This window comes from Capricornis sumatraensis, chromosome 4, assembly GCF_032405125.1.
Source record: "Capricornis sumatraensis isolate serow.1 chromosome 4, serow.2, whole genome shotgun sequence".
Classification (NCBI taxonomy): domain Eukaryota; kingdom Metazoa; phylum Chordata; class Mammalia; order Artiodactyla; family Bovidae; genus Capricornis; species Capricornis sumatraensis.
In genome coordinates, this window is record NC_091072.1 from 72438088 (window position 1) to 72454547 (window position 16460).

A 16460-nucleotide genomic window follows, 5' to 3' on the forward strand; every position below is an offset into this window, starting at 1 on the left:
TCAACACTTCTTACAGCTGCTGCCGCAGGCTCCCACCCCGTAGGAACTGATGCCGCAGGTACGGGTGCCTGAGAGATCACCACATACAACTCCACCCCGGGAGCTGCTCACACCTGCACGGAGACAATAACAGTAAGTCAGAACCTTCGGGGGTGGTGGGGAGCCGGCCCCAAGTACAACTCCCTCCCTAACACCCAGTAGGATGTCTCCGGATCATCCACATCTCCAGGGAGAAAGACAATCTGAACTCCCGTGTGGTCTCAGGACTCCCATCCTCGCTGGACGAGAATGACCTCAGTCTTCCTTAATCTATTCTTCTGTAGCTGATTCCAGGAAGACCTCCATGGGGACAACCACGCTGATAAAATACCTGTCTTGATCCGGAGCAAGACAACTGGAGTATGGACAAGTGTTTGGACAAGGAAAAAGTCAGAGCTTCCTGTGATGGGGAAAATAAGACTGGCACTCTAACAGGCGTGGGGTGAAGTATTATTCCACTCGTAACCTGTCAACCAGCTCCCCCTTTGTAACTGTGTGGTTGGAAATGAATGGAACTCTTCTCCCTGGGTCTTTTCACCCTCAGAGCTAAGACTCCCACTGTCTCACTTCAGTGTCTCCCCTTCAGGGCCCGAATTACTCACTGACATTCACAGCACTGATGCCTTCACACAGCCTGATGTGGGAGAGAAAAGAGCATAAGGACTGGGTATTAGTTTCTGACAGCGATCCCAGAAGTGACATGGTCACCCACCTTGAACCCAGTCACCTAAGGAGCCACCCAAGTCCCTCCCCAGAAGGTCAGAGAAGGTCTGGGGTCCAGCACCCCTTGAGGCTCAGCATCTCCCCAGCTCTGTTTCAAGAGAACACAAGGGGCAGGATCTCTCAGGTCCCGCTAGGAAGAGGGTCCTACTCAAACGCAGTGGGACTGCCCTCAGGACTCTAGCTTCAGACTGCCGACCCCACTCCTACTGACTGGCTCTACCATGCTGAACAATCCAGTCTCCCTGGGCCACAAGCTTTTCATCTCTCTAATCGAAATGTATTTTTCTATTTGCCCTTTCAGTTTGAGGCCATTTTTATCCTGTCCCTTAAGCAAGGGTGTCCTGGCACCAGCGCCTACCAGTTAGTTCACAGGTACTGTTCTGTACATTTCTAGCCAACTCTGCACGAATTCACAGCGGTAGCTTGAGCCCAGCCATGATAGAAGTATTTATACCACTAAAATATGCAAATGTTATACATCATAGACTTTTTATTCCCTCAGAGAACCAGCAAACTATTGTCCCCAACCAAATGATGTAGGAGCCCATTGGAAATCAGACAGTGGGCTCAACTGAGACTGTTCTCAGCCTCTCCTCGGAGCAGAGAGGGAGCCAGAAAGGGTTCCAAGATGTGAGCAGAAGAAGGAATGGGGAAGTAGTAGAGGAAAAAAAAAATGGGCCAGGTCTCTGCAATTGAGGCCCCAGCTGTGCAGACTGTGCCCACCTCTGCTCCTCGCCCTCCAGCAGGCGCCTGTAGGTGGCGATCTCGATGTCCAGGCCCAGCTTGGAGCTCATCACCTCCTGGTACTGCTTGAGCAGGCTGGCCATGTCCTGCTTGGCCTTCTGCAGGGCTTTCTCCAGCCCCGCCAGCTTGCCCCGGGCATCATTAAGGGCCGCCTCACCCTGCTGCTCCGCCTGGGTCACTGCGGCCTCCAGCTTGGAGTTCTAAGGGCCCAGGAGAGAACAAGGTGGGTTATGGCCTCTGAGTCTCTGTGTCCATTTCCTGGATGTGTCTAGTCTCTCTACCCAGATGAGATCACCCCAGAAACAGACCTCTCCCCTTCATCAACTGGGGCTCCCAGAAGGGCCATAACCTAGGACTCAAGTCAAACAAATGGGTTGGAGAGTGAATGGTGAGATCCAACTGGGCACACACACTGCCAGTGGGATGCTGGGTGGGCCTCAAAAAAATCCTACCTGGCTCTTAGCATTTTCAATCTCAGCTGTCAGCCTCTGGATCAGGCGGTTGAGCTCATTGATCTCCTCCTTGGTGCGGCGCAGAGTCTCCCCATGCCGAATCACTGTGGCCTTGATCTCTTCATACTGGGAGAGGAAGCAGAGAGGCTCATGAAACTCAGGATGGGACCTCCCACACATTCAGGACAACATAGATGATTTGCAGGTTGTCCAGGGCTCAGCCTGTGCAACCACACATGGCAGCCCTGCCTTTCTACCCCAACCTGAGAGATGTCAATACTTTATCTACCGTCCCTAAGGATCAGAATCCCCAGACAAAAGTAGCCTTTTTTAATAAATGCCTTGAATCCCTCCCAGCACCATGTCTAGGAGGCAGGTGTCCTGGAGCACTCACCTTGCTGCGGTACCAGCTCTCAGCCTCGGCCCGGCTGCGGCTGGCGATTTCATCATAGTGAGCCTTGATCTCGGCGACAATGCTATCCATGTTCAGGTACCTGCTATTGTCCATCTTGACGATGACCGAGGTGTCTGAGATGTGGGCTTGCATGACTCTCAACTCCTGAGGGGCCAAGAGTCATTCACATTACATACATCATCCAGAGCCAAGTAGAACAGAGTTCACATTCCACCTTTACGCACACACACACACACACACACACACACACACACACACACAAGCCCACAATTTCCAAAACCCTCATGCCTACAGGTACTCCCGTCTATTTCCTCTGTATACAGGCCGGCCTGGGAATCAGGAGGGCTGAGTAATGTCCTCTCTGCTGGTGCTCACCTCTTCATACAGGGTCTTCAGGAAGCCCACCTCCTCTACCAGGCTGTGTGCGTTGGCCTCCAGATCTCCCTTGTGCACATAGGCATGGTTAACCTCCTGGAGATACAAACACACAGCAGTCCCTGGTCATTGCAGAGGCTTTCCAGGGGGGCTCCACTTCCCCCAACCCCATCCCCAGCCCTGCAAAGCAAGTCTTAGGCATAGATCAGTAAGTCAAGAATAAGGGAATTAAGGTCTCCCACCAATTCTAGCAAAATGTCCTGTGTGACTTTAGAAAGTCCTTCCATCTCTCTGGGCCACCCTATAAAGGAAGAGCCAGAGAATTCCTGCCCTGTAGATCTCCCAGAGTGTGAGAAGGGAAATGCCCTTCTATCGGTTGGAATAAAATATAAGTTTATTAACTGAACAAGGGCAAACCGATGCCCTGAGGACTACCAGACTCCCAGGCAACTATCCCACAAGCAGACCGACTCACCTGCTTGATTTTGACAAACTCATTCTCTGCCGTGGTCTTCAGGGCGACCTCCTCTTCATACCTCCACAAGGGAAGGTAATTTGAAACAAGAGATTTAGCTAGTGATGGAAAGGAGGGCCCAACCTGACCCATCACACCCACCCCCAAGGATATCTGAAACATCCCTCTCACCCATATCCCTAATTACACATTTCTCTAACTTAGACATGATTCACTTTAAAGATATTGGTTTTGTTATTACTCAAGTATAATAAACTGCCTGGAAAGGTGGATGGAACTAGTAACTGGAACCAGTGATTGTGAGCAGTGGAGAAGACATATTGACATTTCTTTGTACCTCCAGTACCTAGCACAGTAAGGCCAAAGAGTGAGTGTTCAGAACAGGTTTATGGGATGGGTCAGTGGATGGATGGATGGATGGATGGATGAAGAGGGATATGGTCCCTATCCTAAGAAGTTCATAACGTGATAGAAAAAGATTCTTTGCTGACATTTCAGCTTCTCTTCTTTTCATGTGTCTTCCTGTCACTGCCTTTAAAGCTGACAAAAGCAAAAAGCGGGTTAATGAAGAAAGAAGTTTCTAAGGCCAGTGTGCTCAGCGGTTCCCCGATTGTCGTATCATGTCAGCCCTTCTGAGAGAAGTGGACCTTCCCGAATGCACTCACTTCTTCTTGTAGCCCTCCAGCACCTCCTGCACGTGGTTGAGCTCTGAGGCCAGCCTCCCGGTGTCGGCCTCCACGTGCTCAGCCTCCCGCCTCAGCGTCTCGATGTAGCCATTGAACAGGGGCTCCAGGTTGCTCTCGCAGCAGCGCTGGTTCTGGTAGAACTGCCACTTGGTCTCCAGCAGCTTGTTCTGCTGCTCCAGGAAGCGCACCTGCCACCCAGAGGAATAGTCACCCAGACAGCCGTAATTCCACCGTCCTGCAGGATCCATCCCCCAAAACCTCCACCCATTCCTTTCCCCATCCCACCACAACACATACATGAGGATCTCTGTCACTGAGATGGCTGCAGATCTGAGTCCAAGTATCCATGATCAAGCGGGAAAGTCCTTTTTCATCCCTGGCTTCACTGTGCCAAGGATCAGAATCCCCTCCCAAATGACCAAGCCTTCCCCTGAGAAACCTTCCCCAGTGAGGTCTCCTGCTGGCCCACTCCTGTCTGAAGTGAACATTGCTGGGGAAGCCTCAGCTGGCCCTAGAGTTCAGTGTGAGAGTGTGAGTGAGTGAGTGTGGGGCGGGGGTGCGGAGAGAGAGATTGGCGGGGGACAACTAAGCATTCCAGGCATCCGCGAGGATGACCCTATAGTCCTATTTCTATTTCTTTTTTTCTTCTGTTTCTATTTCTGATGTAAATTTCATATGTGTCCCATGGGGGACAGGGGTCTGTGTCCGCCTCCCTCTGACATGCAGTTCCAAGCCTGTTCTTGTCTCTCTTGTACACTGTAACAGTGCTATCATACCAGGAGCCCCTGCTCTGTGCTCACTTCTCTTTAGTCTGTCTGTGCCCTGGAAATGTGTCCATCTCCTCCATCAGACTCGGGGTTCATCTGGTCCACATCTCTCCTGCCCCCTGACTAACCCTTCAGTGCCTACCCAGGAAAGAAGGTTCAGGAAGGGTGTGATCAAGGACACCCACCTTGTCAATGAAGGCAGCAAACTTGCTGTTGAGGCTCTTGATCTGCTCCTTCTCCTGGTTCTTTATGCGCTGTGCATTGGGGTCGATCTCCAGGTTGAGGGGCTTGAGGAGGCTCTGGTTGACTGACACGGAGGTGATGCAGGGAGGGCTGGGGCCGCCAGAGCGGTACCCAAAGCTGCAGCTGCTGGAACCAGCACGGGAGCCCCCGCAGACACTGCGACTGCTGAAGCCCCCAGTGAGACCACGGTAGCAGGAGACACCGCGGTAAGGAGCAGCCGTGACGCAGCAGCGGCTGGGCCTGGGTCCGCCGGCCGAGACACAGCTGAAGGTGCGACCAGGACAGTACCTTTGAGTGGTCACACAGGAGCTGGAATTGCGGACTCCACTGCGGGAGCTAAAGCAAGCCGATCCACAGGTCATAGTGAGTCAAGGCTGGAGGAGATGAAGCCAGAGGAAGAGGAGAAGGGTTCTGAGCTCTCCCTCACTGTCTGTGCCTTTTATAAAGCCAGACACCCGGCGCTGTCTATGTCACCACATGGAGCAAATTTCTTGTCACCTTTATGGGCTTGGGGGATTTCTCAGTCATTTCTCCTCTCCTGGGATAATATCATCAAGATGATATTATATTGGCTTTGGAAAATCCTACACTCAGGCAACTCTGAAGCCTTGGCAGAATTTTTTCCATAGTTCAGGGCCTGAGGGTGCCAAGGAGCCTAGGTCAACCAAGGTCTGGGGACTCTGCATTTTGCAAGATAATTGAGGAGAGAAAGGGAAGCCAGGTTGGGATGATGGTTTTCAGGTCAGCTGGACTCATAACCTCTGACTTTTAGTTTGGGCCACAAGATTAATTAAGACCAGGGACAAAGGCTGGGCCAGCCTAGGGTGGGAAGGTGGGGGTGGACCCTGACAGCTTTGAGAGCAAGAGCCTTCCAGGGGCTTCACAGGTAGGGTCTTGGGGGCCAACTCCTCAGGGCAACCTATGACACTTGACCCTTGGCATGCCCAGAAGGAAATTGTATTTACTCCCACCGAGACATAGAAAAGCCAGTCACACTACCAAAAAAGTATTTGTTCAGCCACTTCATGCTGGGGGATCCATGAAGTGGGTAGGTATGTGTGAGCAGTGTGGTGTGAGAGTTTAGTATCTGAATCCCTAAAACCCATTCTGTCCACCCACCTCCATCCCTCTTTGTGTGCCTTCAAGATTCCTCACCCACATCTAACACAGAATGTCTCCCTCAACTAGACCTTAAGTGCAAGGCCACACTCCCCAGACAGTCTCTTTCAAAGGCCTCCCTGTTTTCTGGGGCATTTTCAGAAGAGCTTCTCCAATAAGCTCTGAGCCTGGACTGAGTGGTGGGACCTGGGATCCATTCCAAGAAACTTCAATGGGCAGGAGGCCCCAGCTCCCAGACCTGGAAGACAAGGCAGGCCCAGGGTGGGGGTGAGGGGAGTGGGGAGGCCGGGATGGTTGGAAGGGAAGGTACCTGGGGCAACCAATGGGCCATAGAGGGGAAAAAATAATAACAACAATAGTGATAACAGCTGATATTTATTGACCACTTACTACAGACCAGGCATTGTATTAATGCTTTACATATACACTCACTTTATCCATGTCACATCCCCAGATAAGTTTTATTATCTTCATTCTAGATACAAAGGAAACTGAGGCTCAGGGAGGTTATGGAATTTTCATCCAGATTGCAAGGTGCAGAGCCCAGGCTTGAACCCAGGTATGTCTGATTCCAGAGTCACTTTGACCATTATTCCATGGAGAAAAAAGAAGTGTGTCTCTGAAGTGGGCATGCTGATGCTCAAGATGTTTCATAAGGATGCCTTGGGTTGCCAAAAGTAGACACACACACACACACACCCTCCATGTACTATCCCCACATCCCATTTGCTCACACACGGTGAATATGGCCTTCTCCCGGTCAACTACCTCTCACACTCAGCTTGACAGTCTAAGCCCACCTTATCCACCCACCATATTCACCATCCCCTTGCCTCCTTTCCCCCTAACCTCATCCATCCCCCGTTTTCCAACCAAAGTGGACTCGCTGCCAGCTCTTCCTCCCACATCCTCTGGCCTCCCTCGCTTTGTGTCTTTGCTTACACGGTTCCCTCTGCCTGAACCCTCCTCTCCTCTCTCTTCTCTGTACATCCAGCTCTTCTCAGTGTTCTTCATCCCCAACCAAGCTGTCATTTCCTGTAAGACCATGCCCTGACCTCTGGCCCCAAGGCGCTGGAGGCTGACTCTCCCACCGAGTACCCTGGCATTAAAGTCAGACCCCCTGCAGCCTTGTATTAAAGTCCTTTGTGTGTGCCTGCCCTCCGTGGGGACTGCAGACTCCTTCCAACTCTGAGCCTGGCTCCCGTTGGGTATCTATTTGCTCCCCGCCTTGTATCGGCTCCAGGGGCCTATGGTGGGGGTAAAGAAGAGACATGACACCAAGATAGAGAGTTAGCTTTCCATCAGTTGACTGGTGGGTTGGAGATAAAGGGGGCAAGGGATGAATTTCTAGAAGATCTGGCTGAAAATGGAGCAGTCCCCCTCTTCCCCATCACTGTGACTGCCAACTGTCTTTATGGGGAAGTCTGTCCTTGAATGTATCAGAAATTGGAGCTGGGTCAGGGATTGGTACTGACACCTGGGGGACCACTGTGCTTTAGCTGTCAAACCTGTCATTTCCATCCTTCCAGTCATGTTAGAGAGCACAACTCAGCCTGCAGCCCTCTGGTCTCTTGGGACTTTAAATGCTCTTAATTATCAGTGTAAAAAAAAAAGCTGATTATTAACCTCCTCATTGATTGTGATAGCATGGAAAATCTGCTCCATCCATCCACCAAAATGCAGAAGGAGATCCAAGCAAGCATCATGAAAGTGCTTCTGTAAGTCTAATTTAAATCTTTAAATTAAGGAAATTAAATACTTTGGGGTAAGTCCATTTCCTCTTGTGAGGGAGATACCAAGGGAAGACTTCTTCAATACCAATTTATTCCCTAAAGAAAATTGGAGTAGAGGGCTTCCCAGGTGGCTCAGTGGTAAAGAACCCACCTGCCAATGCAGGAGACACAAGTTCAGTCCCTGGTCCGGAAAGATCCCACATGCAGAGCAACTAAGCCCGTGTGCCACAAACTACTGAGCCCACTTGCTGCAATTAAAGAGTAGCCCCTCTCTCCACAACTAGACAAGAATCCGCACAGTGACGAAGAGCCAGCGGAGCCAAAAATAAATAAATTTTTAAAGAAGAAAACTGGAGTAGAAATCCATAATCCTGAAGCCATTAGTCACACAGCTGGAGCTGGAAGCAGAAGCACAGACACTGGAGGTGGGCTCCGTCTTCTACAGAGGATGGCACTAAGGTTACACTGAAATCCCTGCAAAATCAAAGCTGGACCAAAGGGATTCAGGCCCACAAGAGAACTGGGAAAGACAGCAAAGAGGGCAGTGAGGCACTCCCTAGAAATGGGACGCCAGGCATGGCTGGCCAGGGTGACCTCTGCTGTTCCAGAATTTAATTACCCCCTTGCATAATAACAAGTCATATTTAAAAGCAAAGGAAGCCAAAGATGATTTGCGTATTTCTCTTTAATGCAAGCTGCTGAGTTCACACTCTGGTTTCCTCTGTCCATAATTGGACACATAATTAACTACCATTATGATGGCTTGTAGCCTTCTAGGGTTGGTGGCCATGAGCAGGCATCAGTTGAGGAGAAGGCTTTGGATCAGACTTTGGATCTGATTTCTCTAAGACCCCAAAGCCTAGCAGTCTGGGCTCCTGCTTCCATGAGGAACTTAACTCTCATTCAGTCCTGAAGACTCAGACCTTTGATTCTTGGCAGAGGGCTGGGAGCCTCCTTCCAGATTCTGACTTTGCCCCTTGATGGACCCTTCTGTGCTTTACCTTATTTTTTTTTTTAATCATTATTTTTATTTATTTGTCTCTGACTGTGCTGGGTCCTTGTTGCCGTGAGGGCCTTTCTCTAGTTGTGGAGGGCGGGGGCTACTCTCTAGTTGCAGCAAGTAAGCTCAGTAGTTGTGGCTCTCAGGCTCTAGAGCACAGATTCAACAGTTGTGGCGCGCAGGCTTAGTTGCCTCACAGCATGTGGGATCTTCCCAGACCAGAGATCAAGCCCGTGTCTCCTGCGTTGGCAGGCGGATTCTTTACCATTGAGCCACCAGGGAAGCCCCCGTGCTTGATTGTAAATAAGCCATTGGTTCACTCTGAGTTCACCTTCCTAATCAAGTAAATGGGCACAGTAATTCTGACCTCAGAAGAATGCCCTGGGGGTTAGATGAAATAATGCAGGTAAATTCCTCACACATTGTATGTGAGTGTATACACAGTCACTTCAGTCCTCTCCTGCTCTTTCCGACCTCACGGACTGTACCCCACCAGGCTCCTCTGTTCATGGGATTCTCCAAGCAAGAACACTGGAGTGGGTTGCCATGCCCTCCTCCAGGAGATCTTCCCAACCCAGGGATCGAACCCGGGTCTCCCGCATCGTAGACAGCCGCTTTACCGTCTGAGCCACCCAGGAAGCCCACACATTGTAGGTACTCCATAAATGTAAATTCCCTTTCTCCTCGCCAGTAGAGTGAAGAGAGGTATGAGGGGTAGGGGTGGAGGATCCAACCTTACTGGGTGAGGAGCTATGAGCTGAGTTCTGACAAAGAGAGGAGAGAGAGTTTTCGTCCCATGGGAAACAGGATGAATGGCAAATTAATAATAGAATAAACAGAACAAACTAACATTTATGGAGCTCTTATTAAAAGCTAAGTACGGCCCTAAATGGAAAAAGCAAGAGAGTTCCAGAAAAACATCTATTTCTGCTTTATTAACTATGCCAAAGCCTTTGACTGTGTGGATCACAACAAACTGTGGAAAATTCTGAGAGAGATGGGAATACCAGACCACCTGACCTGCCTCTTGAGAAATCTGTATGCAGGTCAGGAAGCAACAGTTAGAACTGGACATGGAACAACAGAATGGTTCCAAATAGGAAAAGGAGTACATCAACGCTGTATATTGTCACCCTGCTTATTTAACTTATATGCAGAGTACATCATGAGAAACGCTGGGCTGGAAGAAACACAAGCTGGAATCAAGATTGTCGGGAGAAATATCAATGACCTCAGATATGCAGATGATACCACCCTTATGGCAGAAAGTGAAGAGGAACTAAAAAGCCTCTTGATGAAAGTGAAAGAGGAGAGGGAAAAAGTTAGCTTAAAGCTCAACATTCAGAAAACGAAGATCATGGCATCTGGTCCCATCACTTCATGGGAAATAGATGGGGAAACAGTGGAAACAGTGTCAGACTTTATTTTGGGGGGCTCCAAAATCACTGCAGATGGTGACTGCAGCCATGAAATTAAAAGACGCTTACTCCTTGGAAGAAAAGTTATGACCAACCTAGACAGCATATTCAAAAGCAGAGACATTACTTTGCCGACTAAGGTCCGTCTAGTCAAGGCTATGATTTTTCCTGTGGTCATGTATGCATGTGAGAGTTGGACTGTGAAGAAGGCTGAGCGCCGAAGAATTGATGCTTTTGAAATGTGGTGTTGGAGAAGACTCTTGAGAGTCCCTTGGACTGCAAGGGGATCCAACCAGTCCATTCTGAAGGAGATCAGCCCTCGAATTTCTTTGGAAGGAATGATGCTGAAGCTGAAACTCCAGTACTTTGGCCACCTCATGCGAAGAGTTGACTCATTGGAAAAGACTCTGATGCTGGGAGGAATTGGGGGCAGGAGGAGAAGGGGATGACAGAGGATGAGATGGCTGGATGGCATCACGGACTCGATGGACGTGAGTCTGAGTGAACTCTGGGAGGTGACGATGGACAGGGAGGCCTGGAGTGCTGCGATTCATGGGATCGCAAAGAGTCGGACACGACTGAGCGACTGAACTGAACTGAACTGAGGGCCCTAAATGTTACCCGGTCCATTGCGCCCCCGCAGGTGCTGTTAGGATCCCTATTTTGCACATGAGGAAACAGGTTATTCACCTGTCCCAGATCGTGACAAGGATTTCCAGAACTGACCTCTAAGATGCCTCCCCTTCAACACACACACAGACACACAACACACACACACACTCACACAGAGACCTCGCAGAGCCGCACAGGCAACTAAGACCAAAGCTGCCCAGCCCGCAGGGCGGTGGCCCAGGCTGGTGGGGCCGGGGGTGCCTAGCTGCCCAGTTTGGGACTAGAACAAATGCTGCGCTTCCCGGCCCAGTCCCGGCCTAGGGCCGCGGGCGGCCGGCCCCAAGCCCGCAGCGCACGGCCGGCGAAGCTGAGCCGGCGCTACCCGGTCCCATAAAGCGCGCGCGGGCGGGAGGCGAACGCCGTTTTATGGAGGCATCTGGGAGGCCCGGTTCACTTTAATTCCGGCTCGCAGAGGCTCGCAGCCCGACCTCCAAGCTCATAAACAAGTGGGCCGCGCGCTCCCCCTTCCGGCCCGCGGGCCGCGATATAAGGCACATGGTGGGCTTCTGGGTCGAGCTGCCCTCTGCCACCGCCGCTCACCGCCAACGCACCATGTCCTGCCTCTCATCGCGCGTCTGCATCCCCCGCGGGGTCCGAGCCTTCAGCTGCGTCTCCGCCTGCGGACCCCGGCCCGGCCGCTGCTGCATCACGGCCGCCCCCTACCGCGGCATCTCCTGCTACCGCGGCCTCACCGGGGGCTTCGGCAGCCGCAGCATCTGCGGGCGCTTCCGTGCCGGCTCCTGCGACCACAGCTTCGGGTACCGCTCCCGTGGCGTGGGCGGCCTCAGCCCTTCCTGCATCACCACCGTGTCAGTCAATGAGAGCCTCCTCACGCCCCTCAACCTGGAGATCGACCCCAATGCGCAGTGCGTGAAGCAAGAGGAGAAGGAGCAGATCAAGTGTCTCAACAACAGGTTCGCTGCCTTCATCGACAAGGTGAGTCTCCTTGATCACACCCTCCCTGAACCTTCCCTTCCTGGGTGGGCACTCAAGGGTTAGTCAGGGTGCAGGAGATATGTGGTCCAAGTGAGACCCCAGGCTGATGGAGGAGATGGACACACATCCAGGGCACAGACAGACCAGAGAGATGAGTCCAGAGCAGGGGCTCCTGATTAGAGCACTGTTACTATATACAACCTCTGTCCAGACAGGCAGGGTCCCCATAGACAAGATCCCACCCTTCCTGAGCCTGGACATCCTGGCAGGACCTGAGAATTTACAGGCTAGTCTCCCCTGGAAGTTCATTCCTGGCGGCTCAGTGGTGAAGAATTTGTCTGCAATGCAGAAGACCCTGGTTCAATCCCTGGGTGGGCAAGATCCCCTGGAGAAGGAAATGGCAACCCACTCCAGTATTCTTGCTTGGAGAGCAAGAATACACAGAAGAACTATACAAAATATATCTTAATGACCCAGATAACCACGATGGTGTGATCACTCACCTAGAGCCAGATATCGTGGAGTCTGAAGTCAAGTGGGCCTTAGGAAGCATCACTAAGAACAAAGTTAGTGGAGGTGATAGAATTCCAGCTGAGCTATTTCAAACCCTAAAAGATGATGCTGTGAAAGTCATGCACGCAATATGCCAACAAATTTGGAAAACTCAGCAGTGGCCACAGGACTGGAAGAGTTCAGTTTTCATTCCAATCCAGAAGAAAGGCAATGCCAAAGAATCTTCAAACTACCATACAATTGCACTCATCTCACACACTAGTGAAGTAATGCTCAAAATTCTCCAAGTGAGGTTTCAACAGTACTTGAAACGAGAACTTCCAGATGTTCAAGCTGGATTTAGAAAAGGCAGAGGAACCAGAGATCAAATTGCCAAATCTTTTGGATCATTGAAAAAGCAAGAGAATTCCAGAAAAACATCTACTTCTGCTTTATTGACTACATCAAAGCCTTTGACTGTGTGGATCACAACAAACTGTGGAAAATTCTTCAAGAGATGGGAGTATCAGACTACTTTGCCTGTCTTCTGAAAAACTTGTATGCAGATCAAGAAGCAACAGTTAGAACTGGACATGGAACAACAGACTGGTTCCAAATTGGGAAAGGACTGTGTCAAGGCTGTATACTGTCACATGCTTATTTAACTTATATGCAAAGTACATCATGCATAATGCCAGGCTGGATGAAGCACAAGCTGGAATCAAGATTGCTGGGAGAAATATCAATAACCTGAGATATGCAGATGACACCACCCTTATGGCAGAAAGCAAAGAAATGAAGAGCCTCTTGATGAAAATGAAAGAGGAGAGTGAAAAAGTTTGCTTAAAACTCAACATTCAGAAAACAAAGATCTTGGAACCCGGTCCCATCACTTCATGGCAAAAAGATGGGGAAACAATGGAAACAGTGACAGACTTTATTTTGGGGGGCTCCAAAATCACTGCAGATGATGACTGCAGCCATGAAATTAAAAGATACTTGCTCCTTGCAAGAAAAGCTATGACCAACCTAGACGGCATATTAAAAAGCAGAGACATTACTTTGCCAACAAAGGTCCATCTAGTCAAAGCTATGGTTTTTCCAGTAGTCACGTATGGATGTGAGAGTTGGACTATAAAGAAAGTTGAGCACTGAAGAACGGATGCTTTTGAACTGTGGTGTTGGAGAAGACTCTTGCGAGTCCCTTGGACTGCAAGGAGATCCAACCAGTCCATCCTAAAGCAAATCAGTCCTGAACATTCATTGGAAGGACTGATGCTGAAACTGAAGCTCCAATACTTTGGCCACCTGATGTGAAGAACTAACTCACTGGAAAAGACCCTGCTGGGAAAGATTGAAGGCAGAAGGAGAAGGGGACAACAGAGGATGAGATGGTTGGATAGCATCACCAACTCAATGGACATGAGTTTAAGCAAGCTCTGGGAGTTGGTGATGGACAGGGAGGCCTGGTGTGCTGCAGTCCATGGGGTTGCAAAGAGTCAGACACGACTGAGTGATTGAACTGAACTCTCCTGGAAATGGGGAATGAGGACTGTTGATATTTTATGTGATAGTTTCAGATGTTCCATTGAATCATTAAATAACATTGAAACACCTGATGAGAAATTTCATCTCTTTAATTTATTAATTTAATTTATTTAATTTGATCCTTAAAATCAAATGGAGGAAATCTCATTTAGGTATTAATATGTCTTTAATATCCCTCTAATACTTGCTACTCTCATGCTTTTAATGAAAGAGAGCAAGCCTCAGCTTCAAAGCTGTCTGGGGCAACAGTTTCAGCTAGAATTTCATGCTTTCTGTTTTCCTCTTATGTATGCCTAGTGATACTGGTTTTATAGTTATGATGCTAATATAAAGTTACCCCTTTAAGCCCCATTTAAGTGTTTAGTGAAATGCTAAACAAATCCATTTGCAGATAAATCATGAGTAAAACAGGCAAAATCCTGAAGTTGGCCTGTGAAGGGCTCATATTTGAGACTCACTGCCACCAGAGTAGCCCTCTGAGTGCTCACAGAGGAGAAAGGAGACAGAGAGTCACAGCAGGACTGGCCCCAGCCCCCACCCACAATCCCTGAGAGTGGGTGGCAGAGCAGGAGTCCAAGCCTGGCTCTTCCAGGCTCTCCAGGTCCCTGAGGCCAGAGGGTTCAAAGCTTGGGGGCCCAGCTCCCCAACTCCTCTCGAGCGAGAGCTGGCCCACTTCAGCAGGCACTCTATCCTGAGTGTGCTGGAGCTCACACTCGGGAAAGGTGGCCACAGAGTGGAGCAGAAAGGGTCCTGGCCCAGGAGCAGGCAGCATGGGCTCTGTGTCCAGTTTCTCCACTGATTCTCTGTGTGATGCTGGCCGGTGGCTTCCCCTCTCAGCCCCAAAGCTGCGCTAGGTGCAGTGTGTGTGCTGGCCACAACTCTGAAAGGAAATGTAGGGATCAGGACAGGCAAGCAACTCACCACCATGGCTCGAGGCCTGCCAGCTAAGACCCCCTAAAATGATCCCGCGTAATATCAGCAGTCCCCTTTCTCCATTTCTGGGAGCTCCACAGGGATTGCCTAGCTGGTTGGATGAAAGGATACCAGGCCTATGAAAGGCAAGACAGTGTCCCAAATCCAGCTAAAAAAAAATCTGAGAAGGGGAAAACTGGAGACCAGGGGGCCTGGTCCTGTTTGCTGATTCCTTTCTGGCGGCACAGTGATTGCTGCCGTCACATCTTTCCAGTTTGAATGATTTCCAGCAGAGGTTTGCATGCTTTACTTCCCTAAGCCCCCACCCTCCCTATTTTTAAAAATCATCCCCCCTTCACATTACCTGCCTGGCTTCCAGACACACAAGAGTGTGTGTTTCCTCACACAGGAGTGTGTGTCATCCTCCACCAGGCCTCTTCAGACCCCAGCCATCCTACTTGGTGAGAAACTGCCCTCTCCAACCTCCCTCCCCAGCTGGGAAGCCCTGCCCAGGCTGCCCATTCATTCAAGCCCCAGGCTGGCCACTGAGGACAGAGCTCCGCTGCACTGGTGAGGGTCACACTGAAAGGCTTTCCTCTACTCTAACCCTCTCAACCCTCCTCTACACTCCTTTCCTCCAGGAGACCTTCGCTGATTGCCACTACTGTCAACCCCTATCTCTCTCCACCCCAACCCAACCCAGCACGACCCATATGCCCGTCAGTGTCTCACTTACCCCAGCCAGGCCCAACTGGACAGACCCTCACTCAGATTCGAGCAAGCAATCAGGAGACAAGGAGTCTCCAGCTGCCTCCTAAGGCCAGGAGAGCCCAGCAAGGACAATGCCATCCACCCACCCTCTGCCTCTGCACAACTTGCTGTGAGCTCCAGTTCTGTGGAGCTCTGCCTGCTCTTGCAGGAGGGCTGGGCTTATTGGCTCCTCTCACTGTTTCTCCCACCTCCCCACCAGGTTCGCTTCCTGGAGCAGCAGAACAAGCTGCTGGAGACCAAGCTGCAGTTCCACCAGGACCGCGAGTGCTGCGAGAGCAACCTGGAGGCCCTTTACGAGGGTTACATCCAAACGCTGAAGCGGGAGGCTGAGCATGTGGAGGCTGACGGCAGGAGGCTGGCCTCAGAGTCCAACCACATACAGGAGGCACTGGAGGGCTACAAGAAGAAGTAAGTGCATCGGGGAGGAGGCTGCGGAGAAAGGAAATGGGGTGAGATCAACGCAGGATAGATTTGGGTTAGACCCCTAGAAGAACTTTCCATAGGAAGTAGAGAGTGACAGAAAGCCTGTGGGGAAATTTTTTTCTTTTCTGAGATGGGAGAGGAAACATTGGCGAGTCTGTGCTTCTCCAGCCACCTCATCATTCTGTGTTTATTTTATTTTGATTTATCAAGCATTTGTCTATGTTCCAGGTGCTGTGTTGGGCCCTGAAGAGGGGTAAGGATAAGAAGTCAAGAGGACAGGAAAGGGGGCACCTGAGCTAGATGAGGGTGCCGCCGCCACCCCCAGGGAATTAGCTTCAGGGACAGAAAGGAGGCCTACAAAAATGTGCATGGCACCCACCCTACCTCTAAAACAGGAAGAACAGTGGGTGACATGGCTGGTTTGGGTACCCATAGGAGAAGGATGGACACTTTTTGATCCCATGACCACGTCCAAAAGATCCAGTTCCTGGAATGTGTTTGTCTGAGCCTTCCTTCT

General features: G+C 50.5%; 2 protein-coding genes across 2 annotated transcripts in view; one reads left to right on the forward strand and one right to left on the reverse strand.

Moving 5' to 3' along the window:
* LOC138078935 (keratin, type II cuticular Hb1-like) overlaps positions 1-16460 on the reverse strand; it is a 24533-nt gene continuing 8073 nt past the window's right edge. The window contains exons 2-10 of the mRNA XM_068971707.1: positions 4862-5293; positions 3889-4097; positions 3224-3284; positions 2749-2844; positions 2353-2517; positions 1959-2084; positions 1486-1706; positions 642-673; positions 1-113 (exon numbers count right to left, since the gene is read on the reverse strand). Coding sequence (XP_068827808.1) covers positions 1-113; positions 642-673; positions 1486-1706; positions 1959-2084; positions 2353-2517; positions 2749-2844; positions 3224-3284; positions 3889-4097; positions 4862-5281 — 1443 coding nt within the window. The 5' untranslated portion in view covers positions 5282-5293. The remainder of the gene's footprint in view (positions 114-641; positions 674-1485; positions 1707-1958; positions 2085-2352; positions 2518-2748; positions 2845-3223; positions 3285-3888; positions 4098-4861; positions 5294-16460) is intronic.
* LOC138078594 (keratin, type II cuticular Hb3-like) overlaps positions 11414-16460 on the forward strand; it is a 9198-nt gene continuing 4151 nt past the window's right edge. Inside the window, exons 1-2 of the mRNA XM_068971420.1 lie at positions 11414-11797; positions 15720-15928. Of these exons, the coding sequence (XP_068827521.1) occupies positions 11414-11797; positions 15720-15928 (593 nt within the window). The remainder of the gene's footprint in view (positions 11798-15719; positions 15929-16460) is intronic.